This window comes from Lynx canadensis, chromosome C1, assembly GCF_007474595.2.
Source record: "Lynx canadensis isolate LIC74 chromosome C1, mLynCan4.pri.v2, whole genome shotgun sequence".
NCBI classification, from domain to species: Eukaryota; Metazoa; Chordata; class Mammalia; order Carnivora; family Felidae; genus Lynx; species Lynx canadensis.
In genome coordinates, this window is record NC_044310.1 from 170,426,977 (window position 1) to 170,448,465 (window position 21,489).

A 21,489-nucleotide genomic window follows, 5' to 3' on the forward strand; every position below is an offset into this window, starting at 1 on the left:
ACCTCATCTGAACTTGGTTGCATCTACGGACCTTATTTCCAAATAAGGTAACATATGTATTGGAGGTTAGACCTTGAACATACCTCTTTGAGGGATGCAATTCAACCCACACACCTGTTAAAAAAAAAAAAAAAAGTCAATTGGTTTTAAGTTTGATTTCTGGGAACTTGCCAGAAACTAAGTAATGCTGGAATTGTTATTGCCTCATTCAAATTACAACATTCTTGCTGGATTTGGGATTTCAGGAAATCCCAGAGGAAAGAGGGAGAGAAGATGGGTGGGGATTTAGAGGATAACGAGTTTGTTATGGACCAGAGAGCATCTCAGAATATATACATGCTGCATATCATTTTTATAGTTAGTGAACAAAACAACGTATAGAATGTGAATATGCGTAACCTATATTTGAAGACTCTAAAAAAAAGTAGCAAAGTAGGAGGAGGACGGAAGAGATGGGACAGTGAGGAGCACACAGGATTCTCTAGTGTTATTAGCCTACACTGTTCAATATCTTTTGTATGTATATAAAACAATGTATGCGTTACGCTTAATGTAAAATTGTGCCTTTATAACAACATTTTTAAAAAATGGCATAGAGATGGTAGGAAATATACTTTGAGAACGCAACTCATATACTCATATACCAAGCCTGAAATCAACACTGGAAAGCGGCACCGTTACTTCGTTAAGGTAATTTTTTCAGGTGTTACTTGGAAAAGCTGACAGACGACAGAGTGCTGGGTAAACTCACTCTAATTATGAAACCGTGAGTAAAAGAACATGTGCTTCCATGAAACTTAAGCACCAACAGTTCAGGAGGCGCACAGCGTTAGCAAAAACCATTGCCGGAACCATCGTTTTCACCATAGTTCATCCCATTTCCTGCGAAATTCTTCTCGAAAACGCAGACTCTGCGAAAAGACGTTTGCCCGATTCCAAAATGACTGCTGCGGCGCCCACAATAAAAGTATAGCGCAAGACCGGAAGTTACGCAACCTCATAAGGCAGCGCGCCCTTACCCGTGAGAGAGTTTCCGCCATTTTTGAAAATCGGGAAGGTCCGGGGCCAAGTGTGGTTGCAGCTGCGATGGCAACCTTTGCCGTGGAACCCCAGGCGCCCTCGTTGGGTGAGTGAAAAACTGCTTTTCCTCGCTGGCGCTGCGATCCACGCCGTAGGACTAGGAGCAAGCAAGACTGAAAGCCAGTAGTCATCAGGCTCTTTGCTAGTTTCAGTCGCGGGTACGAGCCCCTGGTTCACCCACAAGTTTTCAGTTGTCCCCCTGCTCGGGGCGTCATCACCCTGCCGCCAGCAAGGCGGCTCCGGGAAGCTGCGGGCCTGGGTAGGGCGTGGGAATGGCTGTCCAGTGGTGACTAAGCCGTTTTGCCCCCCAACACGCGGGCCGCATTCGTTCTGCCCATACCTGATACTCTCCGAGCGCCGAGGACGCGGTGCTGAGTTCCTGGATCCGGGGAGGCGTCGGTGTAAAGGAACGGATCCGCGTACACGTGGGTGGGCGGTGACCTGGAGTGTGGTTACAGCTCACCGTTCTTTGGTCACTTGGGCTTTTAGTTTCTGTTGGATTCCTACCTGCCCTGGGCTTAGCAGAAGGAGTCTTATTAGTAGAAACTACGGTTGTGCGACGTTTAACCCCTTGATGGTAGCCATGGAGATACTGGCGTTAATAGGAAGCCGGGAGTTGGTACGATTTTCCCGCCTTTATCTTGGGGAAGTGACTTTGTAGGAGGTCTTTTTCTCTAATCAGTTACGTAATGAGTTTTTTAAAAATTCATTCCCATTGTTTAACGGAGAGCCTTGCTGAAAGTGTTCAAAAAAAAAAAATCTATCAAGTTAACAGGATGTAGATTTCCTTTTTGTTTGCTGAGTTTCGGCATTTGTGAGAACCGTCAAAATTTTTAGCAGAAAATTGCTATCATAGAGACGCATTTGAAAATTAGGTTACAACTTTGAGTTTGGAAAAAGAAAGCAAGCGCGATATTTGTAGAACGAGGTTTTTTGTTTTTTGTTTTTTTACATTTGAAGGGTGTAATAGTGCTTGCTATGCTTTGTGCAAAATGTTTCTTTTGGGAATGGAGTTAACTTGGACTGTTTTAGAATTAGTCATAAAAAACTAAATGCATAACGTCAGTGCAGATATTCTGCTACCTTTAAACTTAAGTACAGATGTTTGTCTAGGTATTTATGTTTTGTATTATTTTAGAGATCAGGAAATCATTTCCAGTCCCAAAGTTTTCTATTCAACAAAAACATTTTGGAGTGCATATTTCTTGGGGTTGCAAATGTGAATAAACCCGTCTCTGTTTATTGCCTCATCAGAAATCTGACATTTGCTGATATTAATTGTTCAAGTTCATATATTGCAGGTGAAGAATAAATAATTTTCCCAGCATCTAATGCTATATGAAAATCAAGGATTATTTCAGCAAACAGTGCTAGCTGAGTTAAGACCTAGTATTTAACAGATTTTAGGTGTGCAGACTGAAGTCGAATTTAAGACTTGCATGATGATTGTTCTAGCTCTCTAAGTGAAATTTAGCCTAAGGGGTGATAAGTGACAGGCGGATTAAGACCTCTCTGTGCTCTCCTCACTCTGGTGCTTAGTGTTACCACAATATATATACAGATACATCAGAACTTTTCTTAATTCTTCTTACAATGTCATATATGTTTTTTTTCTTTGGGGGGATGGGAGAATGAGGTAGTTGGTGGTACCTAAAACTTTGTATTTACTACTATAAGTTTCTAAATATCTGTTCAGAAATTGCTTTTGTTTAGGCTTTTGATGTGTATATTCTTTGGAAATATGTACTAGCAACGTAGTAACAGCACTTTAAAACAATTACAATATAGTTATGGTTCTTCATACCTTATTTCAGTATTTGCTTCATTTTTTTTCCCTGACTTTGCCTTTTTCCTCTTTTATACACTTGCATTGGCATTGTTAATACCTAAGTCTACTATAATGAGGAAGGATAAATAATTGACACCATTTGGATAGCAAGAAACAAATTCTTGAGACTGCTTAGAACTTAAGGAATAGTTAACCATGTAAATAATACATCAAACTTTTGGCCTTTCTGAGTGCAGTGAATCACATTCAGTTTTGTTACATAGTTGAAAACTTAAATTTTAATAAGTAGAAATTGCAAATTCTACATTTACACTTTAGTCACTCAGTTTTTGCTATCCTAGGATACCCTTAGAATAATAAGGGTTGAGCACTTACTGATATTAGGTACTGGGTCAAGTGCTTAATTTACTGTAATTCTAATCAAAGCTCTGTGAGTGGATGCTGTGATTATGCCCATTTTGCCAAGAGATACGAACCCAGGTCTCTGAGTCTAGGGCCCATTTTTTTTTTCATACTGTGCTAATTTGCTCTGAAATTAGAGTAGTTTATAGCTTCCTTTTCTTCATAATGGGAATAATAATACCTATCCTGTAAATTGTGAAAATTAATTTTAAATTGATGATTGTGAAGTATCAACTGTCTTTAAATTGGTTTTATGTTAGGGAGATTTTTATTGATTATTCCTAACTTTAAAATGATTTTTAAAAATGATCCAAAAATAAAGTTTCCAAATCTTTCAATGTTTCTTAGTTTCTAATCATCACTATTATTTCATGTGTGCTCTATGTGCTCTAATGTATGCATGATTACACTTTTATAGCAATAATGGTTTATAGTTCTTGTTTGTGGAAAAGAAAAAAATGGAACATATAGCAAGCTACACCCGTTGTGTTTGATTTGCTAAAACTTCGTATAACTAGCGCACCCACTCTTTCCTTGTTTTTGGTTGTTGCATAGGTAGAAGCTGACCCAGAAGTGGAAAGAAGTTATTCTGTATGCATTAAGAATTTTTAAAAGATAATACAAAAATTTTCCATTTAAAACTAAATGTTAATTCTCTTTTTGAAAAATGTTTATTTATTTATTTTTGAGAGAGAGTGGGAGAGGGTGCGAATACGAGCAGGGGAGGGGCAGATAGACGAAAAGAAACCCAAGCTGACTCCCTGCTGTCAGCGCAGAGCCTGATGGGAGGCTCAAACTCATGAACTTGAGCCAAAATTGAGTGGGCCGCTTAACCAGCTGAGCCATCCAGGCATCCCAATAAAAGTGGATTCTTAAATCTGTAAAATAATATAAACAGGAACAGGGATGCCTGGATGGCTAAGTTGATTGAGCAGTTCGCGTCATAATCTCACAGTTGTGAATTCGAGCCTGTGTTGGGCTCTGTGTGGAGCTTGCCTAGGATTCTCTCCTCTCTTTCTGCCCCCCCCCCCCGCCCGCTGCTCTCTCTCTCAAAATAAATAAATACACTTAAAAAAAATGAACTAGGACAATTGTAAGGTTAGTATTGTTAATAAAAATACTTTTACATTTTTATAAAAATAATTTTTATTGGTTTTTAAAATCTCAACTTTGCTTCTGTAATATGTAAGTTTTGATTAAAGTCTCACAATTTTCTATGCTAGCTTCTTACATCTTTTTGTTAGATATTGTAACATTAAAGTCCTTTGTTTTACTTTATTTTTTGATTAATTTAGGATCTGAACCAATGATGCTAGGTTCACCCACATCTCCAAAACCAGGGGTTAATGCCCAGTTCTTACCTGGATTTTTAATGGGAGATTTGCCAGCTCCAGTGACTCCACAACCTCGATCTGTCAGTGGCCTTTCAGTGGGAGTAATGGAAATGAGATCACCTTTACTTGCAGGTGGGTAAATGCTTGAAATGGTTTCTTAGTACTGTTAAACCATGTATTAGAATTTTAAAAAGAGTAATGATGCAACATTCACCCTTATCAACACATTTATTAATTAAAACAAATAAGCAATGCCTCTATTTTTGATTTTTAGACTCTTGGAATAAAGGTATAAGTAGTATAAGCTACTGTAATTCTAAGAACCACTCATTAAAACTATGTATACTGTATTTCATCCGATCTAAGATGCCCTTGATTGTAAAACTCACCATTATTTTAAGTAGTACTAAGAAAGAAAAGCACTAAATATGATACAATGCCAAGATACTGTTTTTTGTAAATTATCCATATCAGAGATGTTAAAGTGTGGGGGAAGAAATATCATTTAACTTCAACTGAATAACTTAATGCATTTAAATAGTTCATCTTAAATGTGATAATAGCAAATATTCAGTCAAAAGAAACTAAGTGAAGTGTAATCAACATACAGTGCTATATTAGTTTCAGCGTACAGCATATTGACTTGACAGTTCTGTATATTACCCAGTGCTCACCATGACAAGTATAGTCAGTCACCATCTGTCTCCATACAACGTTATGACAATATTGTTGACTGTATTTCCTATGCTGTACTTTCATCTCTGTGGCTTATTTATAAATAAATAACTGTAAGTTTGTACCTCTTAATGCCCCTTGTCTATTTTGCCCATCTTCCCACTCACCTCCCTGTGGCAGCCACCAGCCCTCTGTATTCAAGAGTCTGGTTTGTTTTGTTTTTTGTCTGACTTCATTTACCACCCTCTAGGACCTCGATAGATGAATGGATAAAGAAAATGTGATATATATATGTGTGTGTGTATATATATATATATATACATATATATACATACACACACATATACACATACGTATGTATGTGTATATATATATATATATATATACACACACACATATATGTATATAAATAAAATGGAATGATGGAATGTTAGCCATAAAAAAGAATGAGATCTTGCCATTTGTGGTATAAGAAATGTAATTTGAAATGTGTAGATATAAATTCTACTTCTAGTCATAGTGAATTAAGATTCTCAGCATGTTTAGCGGTAAGATTTATTCTACAAACTATGGGGAAGTTTTTTACACAGAATTTGCAGTTATCAGCACAAAATATTATCTAAATGCAACACATATCTTACAAGACTCCTTTAGCAAAGAAATATTTTAAAAGATAACTTTGGGGGCGCCTGGATGGCTCAATCAGTTAAGCGTCCAGCTTTAGCTCAGGTCATGGTCTTGCAGTCCGTGAGTTCGACCCACGTTGGACTCTGCTCACAGCTCAGGGCCTGGAGCCTGCTTCAGATTCTCTGTCTCCCTCTCTGTCCCACCCCCACTCTCACTCTGTCTCTCTCTTGCTCAAAAATAAATAAACATTAAAAAAAAGAGAGATAACTTTGAGGTTTTCACTATGAGTAGTGAGAATTAGCTACAGAAATGGTTGGATTCCAAATGTGAGCTGATATCCTTTTAATAGATGTTTAAATGGAAAACTTCTCACTTTGTTCTTAAGGTATTATTTGGTTTAAAGTGGTTTATTATTTTAAGATTGATCAGGGACAATATAAATTATATTCATAATTGACTTATTGTTATTCTGGATAGGTTTTTGTTTTTTATACATTTGACGCTTGAACAACACAGGGGTTTGGTGTACTGACCCCCTGGACTCTTGGAAATTCTAGTATGATTTTGACTCCCCCAAAACTTAACTAATAGCCTGTTTTTGACTGGAAGGTAGCCTTCCCAATAACATAAATAGTTGATAACTATATATGATATAGTTGATACGCTGACATATAACTATATATGATATAGTTGATATACTGATAACATAAAGATTTTGTATATGTATTATAAACTGTTCTTACAGCAAAGTAAGCTAGAAAAAGAAAATGTTACTAAGAAAGTCATAAGGAAAAGAAAATACATTTACAGTACTACACTGTAAAAAATCTGTGTATAGGTGGACCTACATGTGCAGTTCATACTTGTGTTTGTCAAGGGTCAAATATGTATTTCAAATGTGTTTTTATTGTAGTTACTATATATTGAGTACTTATAAGCCAGACAATACCCTAAGCATATTATATGTTACTTTCATTTTTTCATCAGTCTTAAAGGTTAGGTAGTAGTATCCCTGTTTTTCAAAAGGAGAAACTGAAGCTAAATGCAATAAAGAACTTCCTTAAACCTACTTTTTTTTTTCTTAACTTTTTTAAATGTTTGTTTTTGAGAGAGAAAGAGAGAGACAGAGTGTGAGCGGGCAAAGGGTAGAGAGGGAGAGGGAGACACAATCTGAAGCAGGCTCCAGGCTCCGAGCTGTCAGCACAGAGCCCGATGCGGGGTTGAACTCAGGAACCGCAAGATCATGACCTGAGCCGAAGTCGGACGTGTAACCGACTGAGCCACCCAGGTGCCCCAAGCCTACTTGTTAGTAAGTGACAGAGCAGGAGGTTAAAGCTCAGATTAGTTCTGTTTTATAGTCTATGCTCTAAACAGCTTATGATGTACTATCTAAGCTTAGACATTAAGTCATAACAGAGGGTCAGGTCTGTTTCACTATTTGGCATTGATGATTCTCTGATTTATAAAGGCATCTTTTTTTTTAATATTAATTTTTGAGAGGGAGAGAGAGAAAGAATCCCAAGCATGCATCTTGCTATCAGTGCAGAGCCCATCCTGGGGCTTGAACTCACGAACCATGACCTGAGCTGAAATCAACAGTCAGATGGTTAGCTGACTGAGCCATCCAGGTGCCCCTTTAAAGACCTTCTTATGTCCCCAAAGTTGATTCTTTTCCTATATATATATATTATGTATTTCAATATATTTCTGTTATTAGGAACATGAATGGGATCTCTTTAATTTTGACAAATTCCACATTAGGCGATTATATTCAAGTGTATATAAACTGGAGCTGTTTACCTACGTACAAGTGAGAAATACGATCAGATTTTGTATTGAAATGTTAAGGATTTGTAGAGAAAGCAAAAGCTACATGTGTTTACAAAAAACTAAAATTTCTGTTTTCTTATTCTGAAATTTTTTATTCACACACAGTCTATGAATCACCAGCTTTGGCGTAGCTGGAAGCTTGTTAGAAATGTAGTGTCAGGCTCCACCTCACATGTTCTGAATCAGAATCTGAATTTTAACAAGATGGACTCTTAAGTGTATTAAAGTTTGAGAAGCCCTAGGAAACAAGAGTTTAAGTTGATATTTTAAAGATACAAATGAAAAAGGGGCACCTGGGTGGCTCAGGCTCTGATCTTGTGGTTCATGGGATCGAGCCCTGCCTTGGGCCCTGTGCTGACAGCACAGAGCCTGCTTGGGATTCTGCCTCTCTCTGCCCCTCCCCTGCTTGTGCACTCTCTCTTGCTCTCTCAAAATGTATAAATGAACATTTTTTTTTAAATGTGTAAATGACAAAAAAATCTTATCAGAAAGGTGGAAGACTTGTTTTCTCACCTGACTGTTTTTTGGGCATTGTAGGTGGATCACCACCACAACCAGTTGTGCCAGCTCATAAAGATAAAAGTGGAGCCCCACCAGTTAGAAGTATGTATGATGATATTTCCAGTCCAGGACTTGGATCAGCACCTTTAACTTCAAGAAGACAGGTAATGTACACACTCCCATTTATGATCCAGAGTAATTTCTTATTTTTATGTGGATACACAGCAAGGATCAGTAATTTGAAATGTTTTCCTGAGGTCTACTTTAGTGTAACTGTGTTGCACAGAATAACTATTAAGGACATTTATCGTAAAATCTACTTACATTATGTTTATCATGAAATGTTCTTAAAAAATATAATAGAACAGCCGATTGCTTTCGCATATTGGTGATTCTGTGGTGTATTATAGGTAGGTCTTATTTACTTGTCCCTGCCCTAAACCTAGCAATACACACATAGAAATGATTATGGTTTCAGTGATTCCAATTGTTTAAAAAATTCAGTATGCATAATTATGTGAAGGAACAAATGAAGAGTTAGGGTTTCATCCAGATGTAGGGTACTTTGTAATGATTTGAGATCTTTGTTTTAGGAATGGTTTTATTAATATAAGACAAATATCCTTTTAGAGCTATGTTCACTGTTTACTTATTTTACTGAAAACGCAGCCTCCCATATTTATGAGCTGATGGTTTAGTTTTTTCCAGGTGCAGGTGTTCTGATGGTGATGTTTAATTTTGGTTGGTGTGGGTGTAGGCATTCTGATGGAGTTATTTTTGGTCATAGATTATGCAAGGTAGAGATCCTGTGTTTTGATGGGACTGATAGCTATAAAAGAAAATGATACTTTTGAAGTACCTCTGGTATACAGGTCCTGATCTTAAAACTTCCTGTTTTATGTATTTTTTTTCACTTCTTCCTCATGGCAAATTTGTGAATTAGTTGTTATGAGCTTCATTTTATCATTGAGGACACTAGGGCACAGAAAGCTTAAATAATTTGTCAAGAGTAAGGCAACTAGTCTAGTGGAGCCAAACTTTAAACCCAGGCAGTCTTCAATCTAGAGCCAACGTTTGTAACAGCCATGCTGTCCTGACACTACTATAGTAACTCTGGATGGTCAGTTTAAAGGTAGTATGGATTTTTCTTTTAAGTAGGAAGGTTAGTATCTTATATAGTCACAAATATTCTATCCCTGTTGTGCTTCAGCAGGACATACAGTTACATACAGTGTGTCAGTTAAACTGGTAAGTTGTTTGTATAAGGATATTTCTGCAGTTTGGTTTGGTTTGCCTTTCCCTGAATCAAATACAGCATAGTTGCTAGAAAGTTTAAGAATGGTAGAAAGCATCTTCTAGTAAATTTTGACTATTTTTAGACTTGGTATGCCTAGCATAGTAGGCCTACTTGTCAAGCAAAGCAGAATTAATTCACTGTGTAAAACACATTACCTTCTCTTTCCATCACTTTTAGAACTGCCCTACTGTCCAATACAGTAGCCATTGGCCAAATGTGGCTGTTGACACTTGAAATGTGGCTAGTCCTATACATAATTGAGATACGCTGAAGTGTAAAATACACACTGGATTTTGAAGACTTAGAAAGAATGTGAGCTATCTCATTTAGTTTTTTATGGTGATTACATTTTGAAAATGATGATAATTTGGACCTGCTAGATTAAATAAACTACTTATTTTTACTTTTTTAATGTGTCTCCTATAGAATTTAAAATTACTTATATTGCTTATGTTCTATTTGGACAATGGTATTCTAGCCAAATCAGAATATTCTGGCCTGGGATACTTTTCTAAAAGGTTGATAAGTAAATTTCATGTTTGGTTTGAGAATGACTGGCTTATAAATTTATGCTAGTTTTCATTACTTCTCTGATAACCAATGAAAACAAAGGTAGTTTACAGTTATTACTATGTTCAAAATGTTTAAAAGTCTTGTGTTATAATTTGTAGAGAATGTTTTTGATTTAAAAGTTGGTAAGAATGTTATTATTAGTTAAAAGCCCTCATTAGTTTTGCCCCAAGACTTTGCTCAGCCTCTCTCTAATCGTGAAAGAAAATGGCATTAAGAATTGAACAGTACATTTTGTATCTCTCTTAAAGTTATTTCAACATTTGGTTCTGGTTGCTAGATAATAGCTAGATTTTAGATTTCCTTAGTTTAATCAGAATCTGTTACCAAAAAATCTATTTCTGTATATTTACTTCTAGAGAAAGTCTGTTCTCATTCTTGATTAGATATTGCCTTTGTTTAATCTTTAATTTTCTCACATTTAAAGGAATTAGTATTGATAATTTTCTTGCTTTGTAACTTTCTACTAGTAGAGACAGAGGCATACTGTCTTTTTTATTATATAGACTGATTTGTTTAAAAAAATTTTTTTTTTTTTTAACATTTATTTATTTTTGAGACTGAGAGAGACAGAGCAGGAGCAGGGAAGGGGGCAGAGAGAGAGGGAGACACAGAATCCGAAGCAGGCTCCAGGCTCTGAACTGTCAGCACAGAGCCTGATGCAGGGCTCGAACCCACAAACCGTTAGACCATGACCTGAGCTGAAGTCAGAGGCTTAACCAACTGAGCCACCCAGGTGCCCCTATATAGACTGATTTGAATCTGTATTATTTCATGGTTTGTAAATGTCTGCTTAAAAATAGAATTCTGCCATCTTTCTGTTTTTCTGTGTGTTATTTCAAATATTGTGCTTTAGGAACTAAAAACAAATAGCAAAGTTATTTTCTACTAAGAACAGTGTCTTTTTATTTAATATAACTTAACTTTAAACAAAGAATATGCTAAAGGGTATAACATATTTTAGAGTAATACTGCTCAACTTAAAGAAAAAAGTTGGAGTACTCTTAGATTGTGAACTAATTAGAGGCATCCTTAGCACCTGGTAGACATGCAGTTGTCTATTGAATGAAACCTTTCAACACTTATTGTGTTTATGTTCTGGTTAGAGCTTTGCGTTTTTACTCTAACACTTTATTCTATTTTCATGTAGCCAAACATTTCAGTAATGCAGAGTCCTCTTGTTGGAGTTATGACGACTACTCCTACTCCTGGAACAGGTAAAGGCCTTTTAACGTCAAAGACTATTCTGTCTTTTTTGAATGAGATAATATAAGACTTTGTTGATAATTGGCCAAAATTTTTTCTTTCATATTTCAAACTTGGAGACCTTGTCAAATGTTAATAACTTCATTCAGAAGGGAAATACTTTGTATATTGGATTTTTTTTTCCTGAACTTATAGTAGGTAGGATGTGATATTCTCAAAATACTAAGAGTTTAAAGAAAATATGTACTTAGTAGTGTTTCCTCAGTTACTAAAAACTGTAATTTAAAAAAGAGGTGTTGCAGTTGGGAAGAAAAGGAATACAGAGTCTGAGCAATAAAGATGTTTTGAAAGCTTTTAATGTATAGCTATAAATCTAAATGTCATTGACTACAAACAGCCACTGATTATATGTAGTTTTTCTTTAAGATTAATGGTATTTTTATCACCATCAGCATCATCATTAGCACAACTCTTGTTACATATTCATATAATCTATCAAATGATCTCTCAGTAAATATATGAACACATAACCATATGTGCCAGGCCCCGGGAAACTGAACAAAATAGGTAATCCATACCTTTATTGAGTTTGCATTTATTTACAGAATTTACATTTATAAATGAAATAATTAAACTATAAAGTTTGTTAGAAGGTGATATATTTTATGGAGGAAAATTAAGCAGCAAAGAGGGGGAGTTAGCAGGTGAGGGCTTATAGGTTTAAATGGGGGGTAGTATATTAGTTTTCTAGTGCTGCTGTGACAAACTACTACAAACTTAAAAGTGGCTTAAACAACAGTTCTGGAGGTGAGAAATCTCAAATGGGTCTCAATGGACTAAAATCAATGCATTTGTAAAGCTGTGTTTAGTTTATGGAAGCTCTAGGGGATAATCTGTTTTCTTGCCTTTTTCATCTTCTACCCACATTTCTTTGCTCGTGATCTCCTTTCTCCATCTTCAAAGCTAGCAACTTTGCATCTCTCTGATCATTTTTCTGTAGTCACATCTCCCCCTTCTGTCTTTTAAATACCCTTGTGAGTACAGTGGATCTGTCTGGATAATCCAGGATCATCTCCCTATTTTAAGGTGAGCTGGTTAGCAGCCTTAATTCCATCTGCAACCTTAATTCTCCTTTGTCATGTAACATAGCTTATTCCCAGGTTCCAGGGATAAGGACGTGGGCATCTCTGGGGGCCATTATTCTGCTTCCTACAGAAAGGTAGAAGAAAAGTGACATTTACTCAGAAACCTAAACTAAGTAAGGGAGGGGCGCCTGGGTGGCTCAGTCGGTTAAAGCGTCCGACTTCGGCTCAGGTCATGATCTCACGGTTCGTGAGTTTGAGCCCCGCGTCGGGCTCTGTGCTGACAGCTCAGAGCCTGGAGCCTGCTTCGGATTCTGTGTCTCCCTCTCTCTGCCCCTCCCTTGTTCATGCTCTGTCTCTCTCTGTCTCAAAAATAAATAAAACGTTAAAGGGGCGCCTGGGTGGCTTGGTCGGTTAAGCGTCCGACTTCGGCTCAGGTCATGATCTCTGTCCGTGAGTTCGAGCCCCGCGTCAGGCTCTGTGCTGACTGCTCAGAGCCTGGAGCCTGTTTCGGATTTGTGTCTGCCTCTCTCTCTGCCCCTCCCCTGTTCATTCTCTGTCTCTCTCTGTCTCAAAAATGAATAAACGTTAGGGGCGCCTGGGTGGCGCAGTCGGTTAAGCGTCCGACTTCAGCCAGGTCACGATCTCGCGGTCTGTGAGTTCGAGCCCCGCGTCAGGCTCTGGGCTGACGGCTCGGAGCCTGGAGCCTGTTTCCGATTCTGTGTCTCCCTCTCTCTCTGCCCCTCCCCTGTTCATGCTCTGTCTCTCTCTGTCCCAAAAATAAATAAACGTTGAAAAAAAATTAAAAAAAAAAAAATGAATAAACGTTAAAAAAAAAATTAAAAAAAATGTTAAAAAAAATTAAGGGAGGTGGGGACAGTGTTCTAGAAAGAGAAAAACGTAGAGGCACTGAGGTGGCAGTGTGTCTTGGGTGTTCAAGGGGGCTAGTGTGAAATGGAGTGAGTGAGGGGTAGAATACTAGGAAATGAGGTCAGAAAGATAACGGGGGACCCATAGTACAGGGCCTTGTATGTCATGGAATCAACTGGTTTTTACCCAGAAAAGGCGGAAAACAAATAAGATGAGACTGCTGCTGTGGTGATTACAGACTTTTGGTTAAGGGGCGGGGTAGAAGCAAAACCAAAATAAGAGGCTACTACTGCATTACTCCAGTTGAGGGACAAAGCAGGGTGGGAAGGAAGAGAAAGAGGAACAACAAAAAAGATGGGACAGAAAAGCCCAGCAAGACAGTAGATTTAAAAGGAACCAGATCAACCATTATATAAAATGAAATGTACTAAACACTGCAGATAAAAGGCATAGGTTATCAGAATTGTTAACAAAAGCAGGATCCAAAGACAAGTTTTTTTTTTTTTTTTTCATCTTCTGAGTCCAGAGTTTTTCAAGCGTCTGAATCTTCACTGGTGGCAGTGGTTTAATAGTCACTTACAGGTAGATTTCTGCTACCAGTTTGATCAAGGCTATTTAGGCTTTTTCTGTACGTTCCTCAGATTTCTTCTACTATCCAGCCACTGCCTGGTTCCAAAGCCACTTCCACATTTTTAGGTATTTGTCACAGCAGCACCTGGCTTATAATCAGAATCTGTATTAATTTTTGTAAGTTTATTTATTTTGAGAGAGAGCACACGAGCGTGGGAGGGACAGAGAGAGAGGAAGAGAGAGAACAGCTCAGAGCTTGACTCTGGGGCTTGATCTCACAAACTATGAGATCATGACCTGAGCTGAAATCAAGAGTCTAATGCTTAACCGACTGAGCCTCTCAAGTACCTCATAATCTGTGTTAGTTTAAATTTGCTGCCTTAACAGATTATCACAAATTTAGTGGCTTAAAACAATACAAAACTTTTTTTTTTTTTTTTTTTTCAATTGTAAGTAATCTCTACAACTGTTGTGGAGCTTGAACTTGTAACTGTGAGATCAGGAATTTCATGGTCCATCGACTGAGCCAACCAGGCACCCACCCCTGTTTTTTCTTTTTAAAGATTTTAAAACAGATTTATTTTCTCACTTTTTTTCTTTGCTTTAGAGCTTGGGTGTCAGCAGGGCTGTGTTCTCTTCGTGAGGTTCTGGGTATTAATCCACTTTCAAGCTCATTCATGTTGTTCGAATTTACTTCCATGTGGTTGTAGGATTGAGGTCCCTGTTTCTTTCCTAGCTGTTGCCTGGAGGTGTTTCTCAGCTTGTAGAGTCTGCCCTTATTCTTTGGCTTGTGACTCCCTTTCCATATTCAAAGACAGCAGTGGCAGATCAAGGTCTCTTTTATACTTTGAATCTCTCTGACCTCCCTCTTCTCTTGTATTTCTGACTTGACTTTCCTGCCATCTGCTGCTGTTAAGGGCTCATTTGATGATATTGGGCCTACTGGAATAATCCAGGCTAATTCCTTATTTTAAGATCCAGCTAATTAATAACCTTCATTTTATCCAGCAGTACCTGGACTAGTGTACTAGTAATTCATTTGAATTACTAATGAATTAAACCAGGGGACAGAAACTTTGGGGGTATATCTTTAGATTTCTGTCTGCCACCTATACCATAGTGAACAATTTAGGTGTGTTACCTCAGTCTTAGTTACATATGTGAGGTGGAATGTTCTGGGGGAGTTCAGGTATTAACAGTCTTAATCTGATCATGCAAATAGGTAGATGACAATGTTTTGTTACTTAACTAGTTGCTACAATAGTGACTCTTCATTATTCAATTGAGTCAGTTAAGTCATCCCAGGGACATTGAAAATGCAAAAACACAATGTTAAGTAATGTACTTCGTACTTTAAAGGTTCTCTTAGTTGTTTGAAAAGCATACATTATAATATTCTTATTATTGTCAAGTAGAAGAGCATATGATTAAAGTTATTTAAACATCATTTTGTTATTTTTGTCAAATAGTGTTAACTTCTGTGAGGTTCTTGTACTTTTAGAATTTTTTATGAAAATACAAGAACCATGGTAGGAAAATAATATGTATCGTAAATTGGCCACTGGGAGCCACTGCTGCTTCTACTTTGAGGTTAAGGAATTTATGTTTAGAAAGTCTTCATGTGGCATATGTGAAAAAGAATATTTTTGAAAAGATATGACAGGCATGAGGATCTATCGTGTGATCAATAATAAGCAAAAAAAAGGGGGAAAAGAAGTTGACTTGAGAAAATTGAAAGGAAAATGTAGACTTAAAACTTAGAGCTATTTTTTTTTAGCTCCTATAGTGTTAACCAAATGAAAATTTCTTGTATAATTTGTAAATTTTAACTTCCTGAGATAGACAACTTTTATAAAGAGATATCATGGGGTTTAGTGATGTTAGTGTGTTTATGCTTAGGTCTTTGTGTCCAATAAGGAGTTTTTTGTTTGTTTTAATTTTGTAAGTGATGTTAAAATCTTTTTAAAAATTTTATTTCTGGTGCAGGGAAACCTTGGTCATATGATAAAGTGAGAAATCTAGATTAGAGAATTTGAGAAACTGTTTTCAATCATGGCATATTATTGCCCTGAGTATGTTTGGCCTGTTTCCCTGTCCGCACCTCTCAGTTTTCTTCTGCTGCTATTTAAATATTCCTCTGTTTTTCACACTCTTTTAAATTTTTTCTTAATTTTTTTGAACTGCTTTCATGTATCTATCCGTTTTCTTCTCAAATGGTATACCACTTTTGTCTACTGAATTAGAATCCTTATTTATGTTAGCATATTGTTAACGGACTAAGTGTGTTATTCAGACTATAGTACTTTCCAAGTGTTTTTGTTGATGCTAGGAGCTCAGAGTTCTGATAGTGTTCCCAGGAGAGGAGGAAGAGGACTAATTTATCTGTGAGGGACCTTTTCCTGACACTTCTTTTTCTGATCTGGGTTAGCTGCTCTTGCATGTGCTTCTGTACAGCTGTCTCTGCTTAGCTCGTATCTTTCTCCACTACTGGACTATGAACTCCTTCAGGACAGAGATTCTTTCTGTATTTTTCATTATTTACCCATCACAGAGCTGGTTATAAAGGGACCTCAGTAAACATTTGTTGACTGAATGGGTTGATGGATATAAACTGTAGTGAATTGAATAGTGGCCCTGAAATGGTATGTCCTTGTCTTAATCCCCAGAATCTATGACTCTTACTGTGTGGTTCAAATAAATAGTTAAGGTCTTGAGAGGAGGAGCTCCCAAGGAAATCTTGAAAATTCAGGAGAGAGCAGAGTAGGGAGAAGGTAATCTTGATAATTACCTAGATGGTCCCTAAATTCAATCATTAGTGTCCTTAACAGGAAAGAGAGATTTGACACAGACCTCCAAAACATGCAGTGGATTAGGTGATGTGAAGACAGGCACAGATTGGAGTGTTGTCACCACAAGCCAATGAACACCAAAATATGCCAGCAGTAACCAGAAGCTAGAAGAGGCAAGCGATGGATTCTCTCTGAGTGCCTTTGGCACACATTTGGCCCTGATGAAAATTTGATCTTGGACTTCTGGCTGTGACAAGAGCTGTGAGACAATAAATTTCTCTTGTTTTCAGCCACCCAGTTTGTGGTAATTTGTTAGAACAGACACAGGAAACCAGTATATATGTATATAACGTTTTGATGTGATGACATCCCAATACCAAAAAGAGGATTGGAATATTTGTGTCCAACTTGACATGGCATAGTTTTAAAAAAAATTACAATTAGAGTAGTAAACACTAACCTTACTCCAGATTGCATTAGTTTCGGATGCTGCTGAAACAAATTATCGCAGATTTATGGCTTAAAACAACTCAAATTTGGGGTGCCTGGGTGGCTCAGTTGGTTAAGTGTCTGACTTTGGCTCAGGTCATGATCTCACGGTTCGTGGGTTCAAGCCCCGCATCGGGCTCTGTGCTGACAGCTTGGAGCCAGGAGTCTGCTTCAGATTCTCTCTCTCCCTCTCTCTCTGCCCCTCCCCCGCTCACTCTCTGTCTCACTCTCAAAAATAAATAAACATTAAAAAATTTAAAATAAAAAACTCATTTATTACATTAAAATTCTGGAGGTCAGAAGTCTAATATTGTCAATGGGCTGAAATCAAGGCATCAATAGATCTGTGTACTTTTCTGGAGGTTCTAGGGGTTAATCTTTTTTTTTTTTTCCGTCTCCTTTCTAGCTTTTAGAAGCTGTCCATATTTCTTGGCTCATAGTTCCCTACCATCTTCGAAGTCTGCACTAATCAGTTGGGCCTTTCTTCTACCACTCTTTCTTTCTCCATTTAAGGAATCTTGTGATTATGTTGGACCTACTAGGTTAATCCAGGATAATATTCTCATTTAAGATCAGGTGATTAACAGTCTTAATTCCTTGTACATCCTGTATTTCTTTTTACCATGTAATGTAACATGCTCACAGCTTCTGGATATTAGGATTTGGACATCTTTGGGAGACCATTTTCTGCCTAACATACTGATTTTTTTAAATTAGTCACCAAAATTTATTTAATCTCATGCCAGACTAACCATAGTACCACTGAATAGAGTCTAGCTTTGGTGGGGATAATATTTTCTATTTTAGTCAAAATAATAAAAGCAGATAGTTTTTAAAAATCAAACAGTACTAAAAAAAAAAAATCAAACAGTACTTAACTATGTACAATGAAATGCAGCATTCTTTAGCCTTATTCCTCCAGAACCAGTAAGACCTTAGAGCTATTCCTTTTGGAATTTACTTTCATTTATCTAAATGAGATGCTATGTTAATTTCAAATTACCACAAATTTAGTGGCCTAAAATAATTCAGATTTATTCTGTTGCAGTTTTGTAGAAGTCAGAAGTCCAGAATCAGTTTCCTTGGGCTAAAGTCAAAGTGTTGGTAGGACTAGTTTCTTCTGGAGGTTCTAAGGAGAATTCATTTTCTTTTTTTCTCCCAGCTTCTAGCAGTTACCTGTATTCTTTGGTTTGTGGCCCCTTTCATCTTCAAAGTGTATCTCTCCAATCTCTGTTTTCATCATCACATCACCTCTATGGAGTTAAAAAATCTTCCTCCCTCTCCCTTTTTTAAGGGCACTAGTGGATATTTTGGGAGCCCACCTGAATAATCTTGGATAATCTTCCCATTTCAAGATTGTTAAGCACATCTGCAGAGTCCCTTTTGCCATATAAGTAAAATATTCACAGGTTCCAGGTATTAGGATATAGTCATGTTGGAGGTCCATATATTGTTGGAGTCCACCATATATGATTATGTGGCTAATCGATTGTCAGTTTTCAATGTTGGTATATTATCTTAAGGTAATTGGAGTTTATCTTACCTCCACATTATCTGAATATAATTATATCAGACTTTATTCCTTTGTCAATGTTTGTTATGACTATATAAACACTTTTTTATGCTTAACCAAGTAGTATAATTTATCTTTTCTCTAAAATTTTTCTAAGTTAATAATTGTATTTTTTCCCATTTGTCTAATTTTCTCTGTACCATCTACTCCTTTGATTTTAGGCAAATGTCGTTGCTAAGATACATATCTGAGCATTTTAAAAATGCTCAAAGATAGTTTCAAATAGTTTTTTGTTTCACTTTAAACTGAGAACTCTCTTTTAGCCTCTGTTTGGGCTGTTTCCTGTTTGAGCATGGTACACAGCTATCTTCCTAGGACTTGCCTTGGCAAGTTTCTGAGCTATTTGCTCATTTTTGTAGGGAACATATTTGAGTAGCTTTCTAAGCTTGTGAGGGAAATGAAATTTTAGACCTCATGTTGACTGAAATGCTTTTTTTTCCCCTCCCTCCCCTGTCTTCACACCGGATTGCTAGTTTGGCTGGGTATTGTATTTTAGGTCAGAACTTTGGAGTCATTCCATTCTCTTTAAGCCTCTAGTGTTTTGTGGAAGTCATGTGTGATAATGATTTCTTAGTCTTTGTGTATGGCCTGGTTTCAAAAAATTTAAGATCTGTGGTTAGTATTCTCAATTGCACAACTGTGCTGTCGCTTGGGGCTTTTTCATTTGTTTCTCTGGGGAATTAATTGATCCTTTAAGTCAAGATACTTACCTACAGTTTGGGGAAATTTTCCTGTATTTGTTCAATAATTGCTCTTCTTCTTTCTGTTTCCTACTTCTGGAATTCCTTTGGTTTGTAAGCACTGCAGAGATACTTTTTCTCCCTTACATTGTCTTTTATATATGTATTCTACTTTCTGAGACATGTCTTCAGTCTCAGCTTCCAACTCTTATAATAATTTATTTTGTCATTTTTAATTACCAAAAACATTTTTGTTGTTTTAGATCTCTGAATGTCTTTAAAAACATAGTTTCCTTTTCTTGTTTTCATGGGTAAAATGTCATTCCAGTGAGAATAATGTTGGTCTTTTTTATTCTTGCTCATATTGCCTTGTTTTTTCAGCTTTCTTGGTAGAGGCATATTTAACTGAATGAGACACTAAAAAGCTCCTTGGAATCTGTGCATGTGTATGGATCAACATTGTCTGGAAAGTGGAAATTGTTGGTTTTTTGTCTCTTACTGGACTTTCCTGTAAGAGGAATGGACCGTCAGTTAAATTTTTGTTGGGGAAATCTCTGATTTCAGCATATGTAGGTCTTTTTTTCTTTTAAGTTTTCTCAAAGAAGAATTCTTTATATTGAGCCTTAATGTCTGTGTAGGTGGTCTGAATTTAGAAAGGGGAGAAGTCTCCTTTTCAATATGCAGGCTTTCACTTAATCAGTTTCCATACAGTTGTTCTCTGCTGTGATTAGACTCACTGGGTCCTGAGCCATTTAGATTCCTTTTCCTCAGATATTAAGTCCTTGGTGTCATCGGGTCGAGTGGCTGAATGATAGTCATCTGGCTGCTTAAGATGAGGTAGGACCTATCCTCTCATTTCTTATTGTATACACTTTCAACTAGTTTTCTTTGATTTCAGCCAGCAGCCTCTTTCATACCTTCCATAGTTCCTGTGTTCTCAAAACCTGAGGCTTTCTAGAATGATTGTCATTGGGTGTCTGACAGGGATTAGAAGTGAATACAAGTGTTCAGTTCACCATGTTTGATTGGGTGTTGTTATACACATTGTTCATTACGTTCTTGGGTACAATGAGTTTGTTAAATTGAAAAGTCTGAGGACACATTCCCTACAAGATGCCCTCACTTCTGATGCCATTTACGAATTTGGAGGTCCCCAAGCCTACCCTCACCTCAGACCAACTGGCTACAAATGCAGGGATTTCCAGCCCTACTCTAAGATTTGATAATTTACAGGAAAGACTCAGAACCCACTGAAAGTGCTATGTTTAAAGTTACAGTTTTATTGGAGCAAAACAGTATAAATTAGAGCGAAAGAAAGATGTATAGGGCAAAGTTTGGGAGAGTTCCAAATATGAAGCTCCCATGGCATGTTACCCTCTATGAGAAATAAGCCCGCTAACCCAAAGGAGGGACGTGGAGACTCGGAGCACAGTGAAGTGAGGCTTTAATCAAGATTCTTGCAAGAGTGGGTGTCTGATAGGCATGCTCCCTACAGTTACAGCAGACAATGTATTTTCTCGTGTGCAAGTCCCTCCCCTGATTCCTCATTAGCTGAGTTACAGAGGTTACAGCCTTACCCAGAAATCACTTATGCCCATGTAAGGCAAAAAGTACATTCCTTGAGGTGATGCAGAGACTTCAGTTCTTTGGCGCATGCTCATTGCAAAGCCCGAAAAATGGAGATGGGGGCGGGGGGGTGGGGAGGGGCGGGGAAGAAGAACCCGGAAGTAAGTGTCTAAGGGTTTGGGACTCCATGGGGGTGGGGGGTTGTACATATTTCCAATAGGTTGTAAACCTATTGTTAACCAGACAGCACAGCCTTTATTTGGTATTTCTGAAAGTGAATCATTTCACTTCCAACACCCTCCAGAATTGGTATATGGTGCTTATACTGGCAGCTAGGGAAGTTCACTGAAGCCTTCATGTCCAGAGTTTTTATTAGAGTTTCATTAAGTAAACATGACTGATTGAGTCATTGATCAAGTGGCTCAAATCAAATTTCAGGCCCCTCTGCCCCAAAGTGGGATGATAGCATGTGGCTCAAAGCTCCAACCAGAATCACATGGTTGGTTTTTATGGTGTGACCTGCCCCCCATCCTGAATCACCTTGTTAGCATAAACTTAT

General features: G+C 37.4%; 1 protein-coding gene across 3 annotated transcripts in view; it reads left to right on the plus strand.

Annotated features, from left to right (window-relative positions):
• Positions 1-1,044: 1,044 nt before the first annotated feature.
• The window catches only part of NUP35 (nucleoporin 35), a 35,676-nt gene continuing 15,231 nt past the window's right edge, over positions 1,045-21,489 (plus strand). The window contains exons 1-4 of one of the 3 annotated variants that reach the window (XM_030324576.2): positions 1,045-1,126; positions 4,567-4,737; positions 8,275-8,402; positions 11,256-11,322. In XM_030324576.2, coding sequence (XP_030180436.1) covers positions 1,087-1,126; positions 4,567-4,737; positions 8,275-8,402; positions 11,256-11,322 — 406 coding nt within the window. In that variant the 5' untranslated portion in view covers positions 1,045-1,086. Of the gene's footprint in view, positions 1,127-1,461; positions 1,700-4,566; positions 4,738-8,274; positions 8,403-11,255; positions 11,323-21,489 lie in introns of those variants that run through there. The other 2 variants (XM_030324581.1, XM_030324579.2) reach the window with 2 other exon arrangements.